The sequence below is a fragment of the Anoplophora glabripennis genome, unplaced genomic scaffold (genome assembly GCF_000390285.2).
Source record: "Anoplophora glabripennis isolate ALB-LARVAE unplaced genomic scaffold, Agla_2.0 scaffold1157, whole genome shotgun sequence".
NCBI classification, from domain to species: domain Eukaryota; kingdom Metazoa; phylum Arthropoda; class Insecta; order Coleoptera; family Cerambycidae; genus Anoplophora; species Anoplophora glabripennis.
The window spans coordinates 55,765-76,400 of NW_019419137.1; the positions used below are offsets into that span (position 1 = coordinate 55,765).

The 20,636-nt window shown below is 34.6% G+C and overlaps 1 protein-coding gene across 1 annotated transcript in view; it reads right to left on the reverse strand.

The window, feature by feature from the left end:
• The window catches only part of LOC108913585 (leucine--tRNA ligase, cytoplasmic), a gene marked incomplete at its 3' end in the record, with an annotated part of 82,868 nt that overhangs the window by 31,250 nt on the left and 30,982 nt on the right, over positions 1–20,636 (reverse strand). The window contains exons 6-8 of the mRNA XM_018719151.2: positions 20,194–20,419; positions 14,560–14,919; positions 14,079–14,500 (exon numbers count right to left, since the gene is read on the reverse strand). Coding sequence (XP_018574667.1) covers positions 14,079–14,500; positions 14,560–14,919; positions 20,194–20,419 — 1,008 coding nt within the window. The remainder of the gene's footprint in view (positions 1–14,078; positions 14,501–14,559; positions 14,920–20,193; positions 20,420–20,636) is intronic.

Consider the following 20,636-nt stretch of genomic DNA (forward strand, 5'->3'; position numbering starts at 1 on the left):
TCTCTATAAGAGATACTTACAAATTTGGTTAAATTAGAACAAAGTTACGCAATTAGGAGGCTAAAAATATGGTACCAAGAAGTCAAGAATATCTCAATTTATTTTTGAAATACATATTTGGGAAAAACTGAAATTTTTAAAAATATAATTAATTTATTTTTTTTGTCAAACACACCAAACAACAAGTTTAAATTTTAACGTTTCGTTCTTTATTTGGCCTTCCATCTTCAGGTGTCCTAACATAGATTTGTATCTCTTTGTTTTGAGTTTTGGCTCAGTAGAATATTTAGAAGACCTTTTTGTAAGGGTTAAACTTACGTTTAAATGCTAAATTAAAAAAATTGTGAGACAACCAAACTTACGTTAAAATACTAACTTTCGAAAATATGAAATAGTTGTTTTTTTTTTGACCCCATTTCTCTTTTGATGTAAGTAACTACTAAGAAATGGTGTCAAAGAAAAAATAACTATTTCATATTTTTGAAACTTAGTATTTTAATGTAGTTAGGCTTAAACCCTTATAAAAAAGCCTTCTAAACATTTAACTGATCCAAAATAAAGATATTTGGAAGTTAGTAGTGGAAGTAAAAATAACAAATTTGACTGAAATTGGATGAAACTACAAGAAAAGATAACTGTTGAGGTGCTCAACAAGTACCTGCAATCCGGACCCCCCCCCCAAAAAAAAAATGGTGGCGTATTGTAAAATTATATTGTCGAAAACGCGAGCGCGTGTATTTTCTGCCCAAGTCAAGATATCGAAATTCGGCAAGAAAGGATCTAAACATTATCTCGCGTCTGTGTAAATTTCAGATTTTTAAGTTGCAAAATAAAAAAATTTTGCGAACTTTCGCAAAAGCCTATCCTTGTAGCAAATTTCCTTAGGAACAAAATCAATAAGTATACATCATGTCGATTAGAGGTTTATTTTCGGAGATATAAGCGAAAAACTGAAAAAAAGCAATTATTTTATTTTCTTATCCACTAGGCTTATTTTATTCATTATTCAATTCCTCAAAAGTCTTCAAAATTTAGAAATAAAAAGTTGTCATTCTGTGAACAATTGTTTATACAAATTTTGACTTTTTTATGTAGTTATGACAAGTATTTATAGAATAAGCTTTACAAGTCGATTTTCCAGAGCACTATATTTCATTTTTGCAATAAGTATTTCGTTCTAAAAAAGTTTTTTTTCTGTTCTTCATTAGTATTATTTTTGGTTTTCCATTTAAAAATTAAAGTATGTAGCAAAAAAAAATGTATCTGGCAATGGAACCCAGATCCACTATAACTGCTGGCTAATTATATTTGAAATCGCATTATATTCGAAAGAAGCGCACCTGCTAGAGCTGTCAGCTTCGAGTCAGCCGTGCGCGTACTCCCCAAATGCGTTCCCCTCTCTTGCTTAGTAATTGTCCAGAACATGACATAAATTTATTTAATTTTAATAAGCAATAGCATAAAATCGATGTATTTCCCTGGGAACACGATGATGCAATAATTTTTATGCTACTTGCCGTAGTTTACGAGATATTTGCGAAAAACCTTATTTTTTGACCTTTTGACCCCTTGCCTGACCACCTAGGTCAAAATTTTTTGCGGATTCGGATTCCTGAGGGTCGAAAACATATTTGCGCCCAGGTTTGATAGACAGAGGAAAAAATGGAGGTTCAGCCTTCATTTCAATGGACTAAATACATACAATAATATTTTATATATATGTTATGCCTATACATATTATTCTCCAAACGTAATTAGTAGCAAGTTTCTATATATTTTAGTAATTAAGCAGTGTTTTTTAAGTTAATACGACTCGCCAAAGTAAAAAAATAATTCAGGTTAGGTATATATTTTTACTGAAAATAGCAGTTAATTTACATTATCGGATTGTTAATGTGAAAATATAAACATTAGACTGTTGACTATTCCATGTTATACGTGTTTTATGGTCACTTTTGAAGAAGAAACTACATGTAATTTTAAAAATCGTATTTCTGCTTTTATAATGAAGGAATAGTAATTATAAGATTGTTTAAGCTTGTTAACTAAAAATTATTGCCTACTTAATAAAAAATATTATTGTCCTCGATAATCTATTACTGATTAATAAAATATTTACTCTCTTTCCTTATAAGATTGTATGTATACAAATTGGAGCCGTTCCTGAATATCGGTGCAGCGTAAATTATTAGACTTGAAGCGTTGGACGCTAGAGCAGCACCTGCCGGGGTCCCGTTTCGTGACTCGCGCTTGGCAATATTTTTTGTACAAAATCCCGTCCTTAAATCTTTAAATACTTGTTACATCAGAAATTGTTTTAGTTTCATCTGAAAAATAGAGTGGTATATCTCTCGAAACATTAAGAACCAACCATGCATTAGTCAGTCTGGAAATATTCGACCAATTACAAAAATTGTTGAAAAAAATATTGTGTTATTTCATAACTCTCGAATCTTTTTTAATGTGTTCTGTTAAAACATTGGTTATTTCATATTATTTATCAAAATATGATTATATAAATTATACAGGGTCATTCACAACTTATCCAAAAAAAAAATTGGGAATAGATATGGCATGAAAAAAGGAGTCAATATCATAAAAAAATTTTTGTAAAATCCTGTTTCTGAGAAAAAAATTATTGAAGTTGTAGTACTTTCCATCATTACATCGCCGGACAACTGTAGTCCCTGGAGTCATTTGCGTTGTGCGCTTTACGCAATGCGTGTGGAGAGCCACGTAGCTCCAGAAACTCCGAATACTGAAAACCGATTTTACAATTAGTATCAACGTCATTGCGCTAGTATTTGCAATAGTTTTTTAGTAGCTAGTGTCAAAAATGGCTTACTTGTATAGCAACTCGGAGTTGATGAATATAGTTTTAATTTATGGTGAAGAACATTTGTGTTATGGTAAAGCAAGACAAAGTTTGTGTTAGTTCGTATACAAGGTCGGAAAGTCCTCATGGTTCATCGGCCGTTACATGAGAGCGATAAAGAAAGTCATAGAAATCCGTGCGATAGAGAAAGATGGCTATAATGAAGGCTTCTAATAGTCACCGCCCATTTCGCCCTTCCAAAAATAAGATCCACTTCTTATTTGTGGAAGGGCGAAATGGGCGGTGACTATTAGAAGCCTTCATTATAGCCATCTTTCTCTATCGCACGGATTTCTATGACTTTCTTTATCGCTCTCACGTAACGGCCGATGAACCATGGGGACTTTCCGACCCTGTAAACTGTGTAAGAGGGTCCAAATGTGTTTACACGTCCGTGGACAAAATTTTGAACAGTTGTAACATCAGGTATGTCAAATTATTTTATTAAGTAAAACCACAAAAATTAATTTCATTAATTAATTATAACAATAGAGGCAAAAGCAGTTGAATTTGCTGACACAAAATAGGTGTTATAAAATTCTATTTATTTCTTTCCTTGCGAAATGCTTTCAAGTTTTTATCCGTTTTTTATTACACTACACCTTGGGTAAGGTCAGGTTTTACAGTGGACCAGTTTCCAGTGCCGTGCAGAAGTGTACTTTTAAATCATTTTCGAACTGCCCTTTTTATTTTTTTTTGCAAAATTGTATTTGTAAGAGTCCCTTGTACATCAATTTTTTTTTGATAAGTTATGAATCACCTCGTAGATATCAAAGTTCTTGAAAAAAATATGTATACTGATGATGTTTCTGGGAAAAAAACATCACTAAAAGTTTGTTTATATAAAAAATGAGTTAAATTTTGCTACTCGGGGGTTTTTGGGGTCGCTGAACACGAATATCACGACGGCAACGGTCTCCGAGGTACTTAGTGCCCACGGTGGCCAGTTTCCACGTCGTCTTCTGGAGTTTTGTGGAAATTCGTTGTAAACTTAGCCGAAACTTGTTACCTCGGGGTTTTTGAGGTCGCTGAACACGAATATCACGACAGCACCGGTCTCCGAAGTACTTAGTACCCAGGATGGCTGGTTTCTGTGACAACTATTTCATTCTTAATTATTTTTTAATACAAAAATACATTTATTCATTACAAAAACTACATGTTTTCAAAAAAATATTATACTTAGACATCTTTACAATTTTAATGTTTCTTACTTCACGTGCGCGCTATAACTTGGAGCGTATCCGTATATACTAGTATGTGTAAGAGTATATATTAGTATATATGTAAGAGTAACATGTGGAAGCAGCGGCCAGCGATCACAGTCCTTTCCTAAAATTTCACAATGCTACTAACTGTATTAAAAACGCCAAATAAAAAAAAAAGTTTCAGATAATTTATTTAGATATTCGATAAAGCTTATGAAGATGACATCGGTACCTCGGAGACCATTACCGTTGTAATATTCGTGTTGAGCGACCCCAAAAATCCCGAGGTAACGAGTTCTGGCTAAGTTTATAACGAATTTCCACAAACCTCCAGGAGACGACGTAGAAACCGGCGACCCTGGACACTAGGTACCTCGGAGATCGTTGTCGTCATGATATTCGTGTTCAGCGACCCCAAAAACCCCCCGAGTAGCAAAATTGAACTCATTTCTGTCAATATTTTCAGAGTTATATTTTTCAAATTTTAACTCTTCGAGATGCAATTTTAAAAATGCATTTTTGTTATGCACCGATGCAATTTTCATTTCTCATTGATCACATAGGGTCACAACCTTTCTGGACGCTCTAACGAAAGGAATGCAAAAAAACGCATCGCGATCCATCTTACTGCACAGATTTCAGAGGTTCAGTGTTTCATTTCCTCGACTACACATTGAAATCCTAAAACCAAGACTGAAAAAATGGAATATGTGGAAATTCCATCTGAAATTTTAGAAAAAGCTAATGCGGCTACTGCAGGTAGTTCCGGAGAAATCAAAATCTATATACAACAAAAAACTGAAGGAATTTCAAGATTAGAAAATTAAAGAAGGGGTGAAAGGTGTAAATGAAGATGTCTTGCTGGTTTATTATTTAAATTTAAGTGAGAAATGAGTTCCATTCACATAGTGGACTAAATATTCCATGTTGAAGTCAACTTCTAAATTCGGAAGACTAGTGGCATTTCTAAAGTCTAAGCACAAACCTTTTCAACCAAAAAAATCCAAGGTCTTAGAAAGACAACAAATCGAACAATTTTTGCGTGAAGCCCTAGACCAGAGGTCGGCAAGTAATTTTAGGTGGGGTCCGGATACTTTTAAAAAATTTTAACGAGGTCCAGAAAAAAAATTCATATTTCTTACAAATTTTCATTTGAACTCAAATTTAATCTGTTTTCTAACCATTAAGAACTCAAAACACTCACACAATTGTAAAATACTAGAAAAAATGATAAGGTTGGCACTTAAACGTAAAAAAACATTTTTTAAATAATTTATTTGAGTAATTTATACTTTCAAAAAATTTTTGGCGGTCCAGTATTTTACCTTCCACGGTCCGGACCTGGACCGCGGTCCGTCAGTTGCCAACCCTTGCCCTAGACGAAGATCATCTTATGAATAAGATAGGTTCTACTAAATAGTTTAACTGAGTTATATTTATTAAAAATGTTTTTAGGTGGCGTTGATATTAGGAGTTTTTGGCGCTTGCCGTTGCGAGGAATTGACCCATCTAAGCGTAAACAATATAGAGGACAAAGGGCAGTATATCCACATCATGATTTCAAATACTAAAACGAACAAACCAAGAAGCTTCACTGTGTTAAATAAAGGATTTTATGTTAATCCAATTGAATTAATTAGAAAATATTCTAAGCTAAGGCCTCAAAATGTGCAGCATAAAATGTTCTTTTGCAATTTTCAAAAGGGAAAATGCACATGTCAATGTATTGGTATTAATAAGCTATCACAAATCCCTAATGTTGTTGAACGATTTTTGGTCTTGACAGATTCTAATTTATATACACGCATGGCTTGCGTCGCGCATCAGCAACTCTCTTGGCCAATGTTGGAGGGGATATTACAACACTCAAACGCCACGGTGGATGGAAGTCATCTACCGTGGCAGAAGGTTATACAGGGTGTCCCGAAATTCATGCAACAAAATTTGGTCATAGATGCTTAAGACAAATTTAGGGGACCCGTATTTTTTCTTTTTGCCAACTGGCCCCCTCTTTCGGAGTTACAGCTCCCTGAAATCTGCCCCTAAGAAGTCTTTTTTATATCTCAAAACCATGTTGTACGACAATCACTAAATTTGGTACACAGAGGTTTTATGACATGTGGAACCTCACAGTGCTATGCTTTTTGGCGAGAAACCCCCTTAAGACACTTTTTCGTAGCCCCCCTTGTCTTTGGAACCAGAAAAATTTAGTTGCAAATTTGATTTTTTTTAAAATTATTAGTTAGCTCGAAAGCCATTGAATTTAGAAACTTTTTTGTCCCTTAATATTTGTTTCGTAAAACGCAATGTTTTTGAGGAAAATGGCGAATCACGGTATGCATTCAATCACATTTTGAGACTTTTCTGGAAAAAAGTATAAAGAGACAAAAAGTTTCTAAATTTAATGGCTTTCTACTGTACTGATAATTTTTAAGAAATTTAAATATGCGACCAAATTTTTTTGGCCCTAAAGACAAGGGGGCCCACGAAAAATTGTCTTAAGGGGGTTCCCCACTAAAAAACGTAGCACCATCAGATTCTACATGTCACAAAACCCCTGTGTACCAAATTTAGTGATTCTCGTGCAACAGGGTTCTGAAATATAAAAAAAATATTATTCTTAGGGGCGGACTTCAGGGGGCTGTAACTCCGAAAGAGGGGGCCACTTGGCAAAAATAAAAAATTCGGATTCCCTAAATTTGTTTTAAGAATCTGTGCCCAAATTTTGTTGCATGACTTTCGGGACAAACTGTATAGAAGAGTCAATTTCCAGCAAAATTGATATTGCTAAAAAGATACAAGGGGTGCAGACTCGTGAAGCAAGTACAAGCAATGGGGCAACCTGTTCTATAAATTTACCACAATCACAAAATGATTCCAATTCCTTTGGCATCAAATTACGGCTTTACCATAAATGTTAATGTTAATAATATTAGTAAGTAGGTAGATTGTAAGTTTGTAGCATTTTAGGTTATTTATATATAATTTAAGATCTAGGCCTGGTACTTTGAGTCTTGATTAAGGCTTGATTAAGTAATCAGGCGATTAAACTGTAATTATAATTTATAAAATAAATCAGTGTATGTACAGTATAGTGTAACTATTAGGGAGATTTTAGACCACCTAAAATTTAAGGAACGTTATACGTTAAACGTAATACTGATCGTGCACAGTTAATGAAAAATAAGGGCCCAAATATTTCATTGATTCAATCTTTATACGGATTTACCTTGACAATTCCGTTAACCGTAAACGTAACATATAACCTATATTATTAATATTATTTTAGGCATAAAACCTCACTTTTATGTTATCAATACACAGTACCTCTTTAATTACATCAAGTATTTGATTACATGCACAAAACTGATTACAGTACATATTATGGCTGTACTAGAAAATAATATTGAAATAGTAATTAGACGTAAAAATTTGACGTTGTCAAGTTATATACTTTCTTGAGATAATTTTGTGGAATATCTTATACAGGGTGTCTCATAATTAGCTGCCAACCCTGAACAGGCCGATTCTATGATCAAAACTAAGTAAAAAAGTTCATATGAACATGGGTCCGGAAATGCTTCCTAAGGGCACAGGGACCCATTGAAAAGGGAGGAATGGAAATAATTTTTTTTGCAATGTCTCAATCGCGTTGTGATAAATGAATGAAATTTGGTATACACAGCTAAATTTTGATGAGCAATTTGATGGACTAATCCATTTATTTCCACAAGGTCCATTGGGGTGGGTACGGGGGGGCCCTTGGTACTTTGCGTGTGTAACTTTTTCATCTTTGACTTTTTAACAAATTGGACAGCAAATTCCGTTTTCCCGAACTGTTTTACGTTAAAAAGGTACTCTTGTTTCAAATCGTTATCTTTAACGGTTTCTGAGAAAATCGCTCTTGAATTAATCCCACTTTGGTCAATTTCATAGTAATTTAAACAAAAAATAATAATAATAATTTAATACGTAATCAGTAATACACATTATTGATGTAGAACAATTATGATATGATGATTTGTTTATGGCTTTTGCGATGGTAATGCTGCGCGGCAGAACGCGAGTACGGCAGAAGGTTTCCAAACAGAAGGCTGACATCAAGGAGGACATTCCTCACTGTATTCCGCAATTTAGCTGCAACCGTCACTTTTCGAAGGGATCATAAGATGGAAACTTAATTTTGATAACAGACAACAAGCTATTTTAAAAACTGTTCAAAAAACCCTCCACCTTCTCTGATACAAAGTCTTGCCCTACGTGTAACACTTCTCGAAGCTATTAAGATGCTAAAACGGTTTTGACGAATTTCATTGGCTGCATCATTGATACGCTGCAGCAATTCCTCACGGGTATCGACTTCGGTGGCGTAAACTTTTTGATTTAGATATCCCCAGAAAAAGAAGTCCAGCGGGGTTAGGTCGGGAGAACGCGGCGGCCAAGCTACCGGTCCGTGCCTCCCTATCCACCGTCCAGCGAAATTTTCGTTTAGGAAATTTAGAACATTGCGACCACTATGTGCCGGGGCTCCATCGTGTTGAAAAAACATGTTACGTCGTAAATTTAGAGGCAGATCATCGAGAATTTGGGGAAGATTTTCTTGAAGTAAGTTTAAATAAAGATTTGAATTGAGACGTTGTGGAATTTCAATAGGTCCAATCAGAGTGTCGTGAATTATTCCCGCCCATAAATTTATGGAAAACCGTTGCTGGAAGTTTGTTCTCCGAACAACATGTGGGTTCTCTTCTTCCCAATAATGAGAATTATGAAAATTTAATTTTCCATTTCGGGTAAAAGTAGCTTCGTCACACCACAAAATTTTGGAAGCTTGCTCGTTGTCCAGCGACAAAATCCAGCGACAAAATTGCATACGTGGCGCAAAATCTTCTGGTATCAAGCCATGTACACGTCGATAGTGATAGGCATGTAGACCTTGTCGCTTTAATATTCTTCCAACCTGAAATGTTAGTAGCACATCTAATCAATTCTGTTAAGGAAATCTTTAAGATATGTAGTACCGTTGGCCGAGGAACATTTATTTGCCTTGAAATGTTCCGTATGCTAGTCGTAGGATCTTGTTCAATAGCGTCAAGGACCTCCGCTTCCCTATTAATCCTGGGACGTCCTTGACCCGGTGCCTTTCGAAAAGTGGCGGTTGCAGCTAAGTTGCGGAATACCGTAGGGAATGTCCTCCTTGATGGCAGCCTTCGGTTTGGAAACCTTCTCCCGTACTCGCGTTCTGCCGCTGCAGCATTACCATCGCAAAAGCCATAAATAAATATCATATCAACTAACTCTTGTCCCGTAAACTCTTCCATTTTTTTCGCTTAGAACTATTAAATTGGCAATCGGGTTGACAATACTTTGACATAAGAATACCTTGATAATTTTGTTTAAATTACTATGAAATTGACCAAAGTGGGATTAATTCAAGAGCGATTTTCTCAGAAACCGTTAAAGATAACGATTTGAAACAAGAGTACCTTTTTAACGTAAAACAGTTCGGGAAAACGGAATTTGCTGTCCAATTTGTTAAAAAGTCAAAGATGAAAAAGTTACACACGCAAAGTACCAAGGGCCCCCCCGTACCCACCCCAATGGACCTTGTGGAAATAAATGGATTAGTCCATCAAATTGCTCATCAAAATTTAGCTGTGTATACCAAATTTCATTCATTTATCACAACGCGATTGAGAGATATTGCAAAAAAATTATTTCCAATCCTCCCTCTTCAATGGGTCCCTGTGCTCTTAGGAAGCATTTCCGGACCCATGTTCATATGAACTTTTTTACTTAGTTTTGATCATAGAATCGGCCTGTTCAGGGTTGGCAGCTAATTATGAGACACCCTGTATATGAAACGTAATATACCACCTACAGTCGCAAACAGAAAGTGTATGTATAGTATAGAGATGTATGTATGAGATATTATTATTATCATTATTATAATTATTAATTAATAATTAACAAAATTAATAAGCATATCTTCCCTGTAAATAAAATAACTGTTACATTTGGCAATGGTGTGTATACCGGTACGCTTATTAGGGTAACGTTATTCCAACTTAAATTACGGAGAATGTTATCGGTTATTAAAGTTTTCGGTTATTTTCGAACTACTGTGCATGATCAATATAACGGATAACGTTTAACGTGATTCAAATAAGTGACTTAAAATATCCCTATTATTCCAGTCGAATTAGATCATAAAACCTGAAAACTTGAAAAAATTAATAATAGACATTTTATTGTACTTTATGATGGGGAAGGGTATGTAGAATGATAATATTAAAAAAGTAACTCGAAAGAAGTGACGCTAAGTTGGCAAATTGCAAATAAGTGGCAAATTTACGTATTTCTCACTTTTTTTAGTGCCCACGAAAATCTAGATGACCTTTTGAAATATTAGTTATTTTATGTTGTAGGCAATTAAATTACATGCAATTTAAGGTGTGTAACTGTAAAATAAAGGTCAAACACGGAAATATCAGTTTTCGAAAATTGCGCATTATTGCAAAAGTTATGGATGTTGATAAAATTTATGGAAAAGGCGGTCAATCCAATGACCAACACGTGTGCCAAACGCCAATTCCAGTGACCGTGAAATTGTTGCTTTAGCTATTTGTTAATTAATTTCGTTTGTTTTTTTGCAACTAATTGTTTAATTACTAAACGTAATTTTAAATGTTAATATCGTAGATAAAGGTTTTAATTGGTTCAAAGAAACATATCGAAAAAGAAAAATTTCAAAAAGATTAAATTAAGTTGCCCTTTACAACTAACAAAGAAGCGCATGGAAACAAGCGTTACAAACAAATTGTCCCAGGGTCAGGCAAAAACTGCTAGGAAATTTACTATTTTTGCATTAAATCTATATTTAATTTTATTAAATATTAAATTATTAAAATTATTAAATCTATTTATTATTTGTTTTATGAATTTATTTATAATATAATATATCGCGTGCGACTGAGAGCAACGTTCACGCGCATGCTGTTCAATAACGTTAACTTTTACTGCTGCCAGCGCGTTTATTACATGAACTATCAATGCAAAACTTTCTGAAAATAAAAGTTTAACTCCTTCTTTAATTGTCTCTAACATCCCGGTCCGATACGTTCAATAGTTAATTAACAATTAACGATATATATATAAAAAAAAACTATTTTGGGAACAAAGAGGCGTAAGTTGATTACTCTTTTTTTTAATTACCTTAAAAATATGCTCTATTTAATGCAAAAAGAGCGAATTGCCGAGCGGATTTTACCTGACTCTGGGACAATTTGTTTATAACGCTGTTTTGCGCGTCCTACTTTGTTAGTTGTAAAAGGCTACTTAATTTCAACTTTTTGAGATTTTTCTTTTTCGATACGTTTCTTTGGATCAATAATTAGAACCTATATCTACGATATTAACATCTAAAATTAACATTTAGTAATTAAACAATTAGTTGCAAAAAAACGAACAAAGTTAATTAACAAATACCTGGAACAATAATTTCATGGTCAATCGAATCATCGGCCTTTAGCACACATGTTGGTCATTGGATTGACCATCTTTCCAAAAATTTTATCAACATTCATCGTTTTTTTGCAATAATAATGCGCAATTTTCCAAAACCGATTTTTCCACGTTTAACCTTTATTTTACAGTTAACAAATTGGTGAAATATGACTTTAGATACCTTAAATTATAGATAATTTAATTGCCTACAACGTAAAATGATAATAAAGTGCAAAATGATAATTTTCCGATAGGCCATATAGATCTTCGTGAGCAGTAAAAAAAAAATGAAAAAACACGTAAGTAAAGAACCCAATCACAAGATGATAGGATTTTGGACCTCACTGATTTTTTTTTAATTTTGATATGTTGCAAGTTATGACCTCCTGAATAAATGTTCTCATGGGTGCAAGACCTAAATATGAACAGACTTTGAGATATAGATTGAGGGCATCAACAACCTCTGAGAGCGCAACTCTCTGAACATAATTCTATTAACATAGGTAACTGTTAAATATAATTAATCGATTATGGTAAGTATGAACTCGGAGTGGCCTTATAAAGATGCCATGATAATAATATATATACACACACTTATATACACATACATAGGATGTAACAAAAGTAGCGATACATTTGGATAACTTTCCAGAATCGCACTTTCCGTGGAAACGGTTGGCACAAAAGTTGGGTTTGGTCCAAGAAATCTATTGGTTACCTTGAACTCGACAAGCTTCAAGCTCAACTCTTTTTTTTTATGAAAACCCCTATATTTATTCCGGAAATAGATAGATTGAATATGTTCAAATATGTATTTGACCTTGAGACAAAGTGACCCCTAGAGGATTATTTAAAGGTCATACTTAAGGTTAACTGATGAATCTCGATGCAGGTTGCAATAATGAAAAATCTTACAGATAAATCCATACCACCACCAAAAGTACCAATCCTAAACCCCCACCACCAAAAGTACCAATCCTAACCCCATCCCACCACCAAAACCTACCCTCCCCAGATCCAACCCACAAAAAAATCCCACTTTTATGTGTAAGGTTTTCCATTATTGCGAGTGCTTCGAGAATCATTTGTTAAACTTTAGGAGGGTGGCGTTCGGTGGCAGGTTAGTTCTTTAAGGGGGATTAGGTGGCAACTTAGGTCTGGGGAGGGTGGGGGTTTGGTAGTGGGATGGATTTATCTGTAAGATTTTTCATTATTGCAATCTGCATCGATCATCATCGGTTAAACTTAAGTATGACATTTAAATTATCCTTTAGGGGTCACTTCGTCTCAAGGTCAAATACATATCTGATCATATCTAATCTCTATCTATTTACAGAATAAAAAATAAAGGTTTTCATAGAAATGAGGTGACCTTGAAATGACCTTCAAAAATGACATATGGGTGAAGTTCAAGGTCACCAATCGATTTCTTGGACCAAACCCTACAACTTTTATGCAAACCGTTTCCTCGGAAAATGCGATCCTGGAAAGTTATCTAGATGTATCACTACCTTTGTTACACCCTGTGTGTATATATATTATCATGGCATCTTTATAAAGTCCCTCTGAGTCCAAACTTACCACTCACAATCGATTAATTATGCTTAATAGTTACCTATGTTAATAAAAATACATTCAACGAGTTGCGCTCCTAGAGGCAGTTGATGTCCTTCTAACCTCTATATCTCAAAATCTGTTCATTTTTAGGTCTTGCACCCATGATAACATTTAATCAGGAGCATAACCTGCAACATATCAAAATTTAAAAAGTTTTCAGTGAGGTCCAAAATCCTATAATTTTGTGTGGGGTCCTTTGCCACTTATTTGCAATTTGCCATCTTAGCGTCACTTCTTTCAAGTTACTTTTTTAATATTATCATTCTATATACCCTTCCCATCATAAAGTGCAATAAAATGTCTACTAGTAATTTTTTCACATTCAAACTCTAATTCAACTGGTGTATATGTCCATCCCGCTCACTCTATCTATAAACTGGTGTACTGATTTAGTCATTGTTCCCAATCGGTTGTTTAATTCTAATGTACTCAGCATTTTGTAAAGAATCGGGGCCAGTCCGGAGCCAGTTAAGAGCCAGTCAATGGCTAGGAGCCAGTTCACCGTTTTGCCCTGCACCGGAAAAGTAATCCCTCAGAGGTGTAAGTATGTATTTTGTAAAATAGAATGTTAAAATGAATGGATTTGCCTCTGTATATTTGCCCTCTCAGCAGCCAAGCGAGTAGTCCTAAGAAAGTAGTATTTTTTTCTCACTAATTGTTTTCAGTATTTTAAAGCCCAACAGGACATAGCTGTTGGAGGTGCCGTTGTTTAGGAGGCGCCTTCTATACTAAAGGTGACAATATCTTTCTTCTTTCATTTTTTTACTGTAGGTACTGTTTTTTTATTAAATATTATGTCACTGATTTTGTCCCTTAATTATAATAGAAAGTACATAAATGTTATACATCAAATATAATGAATTGCAAACACTTACTTGAAACTATTACCCTGCAGTAAATGAGCTACTGTGTAATAAGCCATGTAAATTGTAGAATCTGATAATGATTCTATTAACCAGTGCTTATCCCACGGTAATTTTGAACCAAGCCCATAAGTTCTAGAGCAAGCATATTCATGTAACCAGTTCAGACATCCAGCGAAGTTCTTCCTAACCTCATCATGATACGTGTTCATCTTATCAAGTAATTTGTGTGCTTGTTTCTTCCAATTTTCTTCACCATAATCCAGAAACCATTGATCGCAAAGTGCCACAACACATTCATCACCTGACCGAGATATCACTGTTTTTTCTGGCTCATAATAAATAACAGCTTCTTGTTTGTCAAGTAAACTTTTTTGAAGTAATTTTTTTACATCCATAATTTTCTTACCCTTGAATTCCCCTACAAGCATAACCTGAAAATGATTTTTATTATAAATATCCGAAATATATACGTAAATAGTCATACTCATACCCCATCATAAAAGCCTTTTAGATAAACCATCTCCTTAGCTTGAGTAAGTTTCTCTTTATCGTTTTGGCTTTGAATTTTTAAACTCTCGTAGATACTAACTGCAGAAAGTTGTCCAAACTCGGGTAGTTCAAGTATGGGCACTGGTTCAAAGGGAAGAACCATTTCGTCAGTAATGCCATACTTTTCTCTAAACGGCTGCTTCTTTTTTAAATCAACTAAAGCAGCATAGTCATCTGGTGAATCTGATGGAACACTAGTAACAACACCTGTCCCTTTATCTTCTTTTATAGTTAGCATAGGGAGCACATATATTTTTTTATATGTTGTCATTGGTGCTTTTAGAGGGCATCCAAGAATATCCTACAATTTTTTTTTAATTAAACTAAATTAAGTAACAAAAACTTCATAAAACTTGTGTGAAAAATGTGTCCGATAATGAATGTTTCAAAATTCAGCAAATCCTATGAACATGCTTAAGGTGGTGGGCGTGTAGGCGTAGGAGCGTGTGCGTGCGTGCGTGGGTGCGTGTGTGTGTGCGTGCGTGTGTGTGTGCGTGTGCGTGTGCGTGTGTGTGTGTGCGTGTGTGCGTGTGTGCGTGTGTGCGTGTGTGCGTGTGTGCGTGTGTGCGTGTNTGTGTGTGTGTGTGTGTGTGTGTGTGTGTGTGTGTGTGTGTGTGTGTGTGTGTGTGTGTGTGTGTGTGTGTGTGTGTGTGTGTGTGTGTGTGTGTGTGTGTGTGTGTGTGTGTGTGTGTGTGTGTGTGTGTGTGTGTGTGTGTGTGTGTGTGTGTGTGTGTGTGTGTGTGTGTGTGTGTGTGTGTGTGTGTGTGTGTGTGTGTGTGTGTGTGTGTGTGTGTGTGTGTGTGTGTGTGTGTGTGTGTGTGTGTGTGTGTGTGTGTGTGTGTGTGTGTGTGTGTGTGTGTGTGTGTGTGTGTGTGTGTGTGTGTGTGTGTGTGTGTGTGTGTGTGTGTGTGTGTGTGTGTGTGTGTGTGTGTGTGTGTGTGTGTGTGTGTGTGTGTGTGTGTGTGTGTGTGTGTGTGTGTGTGTGTGTGTGTGTGTGTGTGTGTGTGTGTGTGTGTGTGTGTGTGTGTGTGTGTGTGTGTGTGTGTGTGTGTGTGTGTGTGTGTGTGTGTGTGTGTGTGTGTGTGTGTGTGTGTGTGTGTGTGTGTGTGTGTGTGTGTGTGTGTGTGTGTGTGTGTGTGTGTGTGTGTGTGTGTGTGTGTGTGTGTGTGTGTGTGTGTGTGTGTGTGTGTGTGTGTGTGTGTGTGTGTGTGTGTGTGTGTGTGTGTGTGTGTGTGTGTGTGTGTGTGTGTGTGTGTGTGTGTGTGTGTGTGTGTGTGTGTGTGTGTGTGTGTGTGTGTGTGTGTGTGTGTGTGTGTGTGTGTGTGTGTGTGTGTGTGTGTGTGTGTGTGTGTGTGTGTGTGTGTGTGTGTGTGTGTGTGTGTGTGTGTGTGTGTGTGTGTGTGTGTGTGTGTGTGTGTGTGTGTGTGTGTGTGTGTGTGTGTGTGTGTGTGTGTGTGTGTGTGTGTGTGTGTGTGTGTGTGTGTGTGTGTGTGTGTGTGTGTGTGTGTGTGTGTGTGTGTGTGTGTGTGTGTGTGTGTGTGTGTGTGTGTGTGTGTGTGTGTGTGTGTGTGTGTGTGTGTGTGTGTGTGTGTGTGTGTGTGTGTGTGTGTGTGTGTGTGTGTGTGTGTGTGTGTGTGTGTGTGTGTGTGTGTGTGTGTGTGTGTGTGTGTGTGTGTGTGTGTGTGTGTGTGTGTGTGTGTGTGTGTGTGTGTGTGTGTGTGTGTGTGTGTGTGTGTGTGTGTGTGTGTGTGTGTGTGTGTGTGTGTGTGTGTGTGTGTGTGTGTGTGTGTGTGTGTGTGTGTGTGTGTGTGTGTGTGTGTGTGTGTGTGTGTGTGTGTGTGTGTGTGTGTGTGTGTGTGTGTGTGTGTGTGTGTGTGTGTGTGTGTGTGTGTGTGTGTGTGTGTGTGTGTGTGTGATCGTCATGGGACATTGCACGCCAGCTGCCGCAGTGAAATTTTATAACCTATAATATAGTTTTACAGTAGTTTCAATATCTCATGAGCCGCGAAACGCGCGAAAGCCGTGGCGTACACGCATAATTCTTCTAATAAGCACGTTGTGAAAACATTGACTGAAAATTAGACCACATGCCTCATTACTACCAGAAAAGAACTAAGGCTCTTGGGCATCAATAAAGTCAACTGGCGAACGTTCATTATATATTTTTATTGCTTAAATTAAAATAATAAAGAATAGAGCATTTTATTATGATATTTGTAATCGGATCAAAGGCTTGTTTACGCTACGAGAGCTCGAGATACTGTGAATAATAGATGTAATGTTTTTAGGACGTAGAATAATTTAGGCGACGGTCGGAATTATGTTTCTGCGCACATGAAGGTCAAAGCTCATAAGATTTTGAAACAACTCTACGTTATGACAATAAACAAATACACAATATCTGATAGACTAAGAAGGAAGGGGTTCATTAGTGAAAAACAGGTCAATAAAAAGTTGAAACAGTGTGTGCTTTGAAAAGAGCTCGTGAAAAATCAAGAGAATCAAATAATAGCAATGAAAGAAGTGCAAAATTAAGATGCATATTATTTTAAGAACAAATTATTTATATACATTATGATGATCTTGAGTATTGTTTTGAGTTTGAATGTTACAATGTTTAAAATCATATTATTCGTGTATGTCAAATAAATTCTATTTTATAAACTACACAATGAAAAAATCGTTATTTATACCAAGATTGTTTTATTCTTTATATTACTCTTCATTAAATATAAAATATTTGGTAATTCATTTAATAGTTCAGTGTAATTCTACAATTCCTGTCAGATAAGAATTCTTTAATATTACCAAACCTCCAAGCATCAACTTTCGCGCTCATTTTTCTCAATTTAGTTAGTGCGACGGCTGCGACGTTGCTACATTGACCCATTCAAGCGAACTTATTCATTACTGATGTTCTAAAAAATTAATTACTCTCATACTAAATGGTCAATCAGAATTTTTTTTGTACCGAAAAATTAAAAAAAAATTTTGTTTGTATTATTGTTTGATTAAAATGTTACACAGCAGTAGAAAATTGAAATATTATTAGGAATTAAAATTGGGTATGAAGAAAATCTTTACTCTATTTGAATACCTAATAATATTTCTACTTCTGTTTAACCCATTTTAATTAAATCATAATACCAACTGTCGATCAATAACAATGTTGGCATGACATTACCTGTCACTGTTACGGCCTACCATATAACATTGTCCATGAGTAAATAGGCCTCTCACGGCCTAATTAGTGAGATTTAGTTAAAATACCTATACACATTTTGAACCATATCAATGTCCGATATGTCAAAATATATTACAACTAAATCTGTACATCCTTACGTAATTGGAAAAATGGCACAAATGCCTGAAAGAGGTCCAACAATTACAAGGTATCTTATTTTCTTAATAAAAAACCTTCTTTTCTTTTTAATAGTATCTCGCTTATTGTTAGAGGTGGACCCAACAAACCCTATATGACTATGCTCGACAGAGAACGTTCTATCCAAATATGTAAAAATATATAAGGTGTTCCATTTAAATTAACAAAGTTAACACCCACGGCCATTTTGTTTGGACTTAATTTGTTTTTCAAATATCATTTTCGAAAAGTTCATAAAAAATCGTGCAATTCTTATATTCTATATTTTTTTATAACTCTTAAAACAAAAAAGTTAATGGGGGGGGGGTCAAAATATAGTGAATCACCCTGTACATACATACATATTTACATATTTGAGAAAAAATATTTCACATATTGATACAACGGCTACACTTATTTATTTCAATAATAGGCACTAACTAATACATAATATATTGTACGTATACATACATTTATGTACCTATATATTTTCTTATGAAATAGTCAGGAGCGGATTTTTTGTTTTCATTTTCAAAAAAAAGCTTCAATTTCATTTAAATTATTATAAATATATTCGGTAGTACGCTCATTAGTATTTAAATATAAACGCAAAATTTTAAATGAATTTTCAACCAAATCGTTCAAAGATCACTGTTGCAAAACATCATCTATTGATTGTTCATCACTTCTTTTGTTTAAATTTATCTTAATTGTTAATCTTTAATGTACGTATTGGGGTCATGTTAGAAACAAACAGCAAAAAAATGTTACAAATTACACTTCTGTAGTAACAAAGCATACACACTATGTAGCTGCAGAAAACAAACTGCAGACAAGCGAAAGAAGATTAAATTATGAAATACAATATAAAAGGAGCCAAATTTCCTTAGTAATCTGAAACATTATTTAAAATCTACCTTTTTACTTCTTTCAGTTTTTTAAAACGTGACAACATGGCTAAAATAAAATTACATACATAAAAATTTTTATGGCAGATGAACGATGTGTAGTGCGAAAGTGCCTTGACTAAAACAGGTAGTACCTGCATAACGTATATAGAAAGTAACTGCATTTGGTTAACGTTATGTTGTTTGACATTTCCAGAAATAAATTTCAAACTGTTCTTATAGGTACAGTAATAATACATATTAAAATTATGTTTATTAGTTATCAAGAAATTTGAATATTTAATGCATTTTGATAAATTGTGACATTTTTAATATCATTTTTCATTTTAAAATTAACATTTCAATAATATCAGTACATTTTTGAGAATATTTTTGGCTGCAATAACATCGTATCACAGTATAATGCTGCATATATGAAATTGTATTATACTTTCATAAATGCAATCGTTTTAAGCCCTTATCTTATGAGAAATATTTGTATTCACAGAAGTGCATCATAGTAGTATGTTACTTATGTACAACTAAATCATATTTAATCTTTTCCATGCGAATCACTTCATGATCACAGTTGCAGATAATATAAAATATGTAAAGTTCTTTACAAATAGAGCAGTGCGCGCTTTGTGCCATGTACTCTATGTTGAATAGTTGATGCCCTTGAACGGTGTTCAGAGGTTCTGGCTACACAATCTTCTCTTCAACAGCTTTTTTCCTGCTTTTGCTATTTTTTGTTCTAATTCTCAAGCACTCATACTTTCTTTTGGTCACAAATTTCCCTTTCTACCGTTCTTCATCTGACATTTTGTAGGTTAAAATACTGGTTTTTTTATTATTCATTCTGAGAGCAACAAAAACACTACAAAAATTTTAATATTTTCATAATAAATCTTGTAAAATTAATCAATGTCTATAATTTCATTAGAAAATATTACTTCATGGTTTTTGTTGTCATTACTTTATTCTTATTGGCTACTTTGTTTTCTCATTCTGGAAAATTAATAGTTTGATCGAGACTTCACATGGCAAATAGTACACCCAGAAGGCCGTTATACTGTATAGTACATTCCATAAGAAAAAACAAAATTGATCATGAAAAATTAATAACAAATCTTCAAACTCAACAAAATTAATATAGAATATAAAAAATTTCATGTGAGGACCCTCACCTTCAAAGAATTCTCATTTTTATTTATTTGATACAGCAGTTTTTTAATTACAGTCAACAAAATTCTTCCATCAGAGATATTGCTTATTAATTACAAATAGGTTTTGACAGTCAAAGTTAGTATTTAATACAGTCACTTACCTGGCCCAACAATTCTAAGATTATATTAAGCTTGCCTTCACCTTCGGTGAATCCTTGATAAGATATATTTTTTGCAGCTCTATGAGTGCAAATAAATACTTCTCCATTTTTTAGTTCTACAGCAACATATTTCATATCTGGTCTGACCCAGCAGTTAGTTTGTCCATACATCGTCTCAGGTCTTAGAGTTGCTGCGACTAAGTACACTTGCTTGTTTGTTAATTTACTAGAATACAATAATTTATAGTTGATTGTTATACCATTGGATTTATAAAACAGCAGTTTGTCTAATTCTTAATTTTGATTAGTTTCAGAAGGAATTGGATTATCTGGAGCTAAAAGGCAGCATGGTTGAGGCAATTTGTTAAACTGTTATAATATGTAGAATAATAGTAATTAAGGATGATGATGATGATGATGATGATGATGATGATGATGATGAT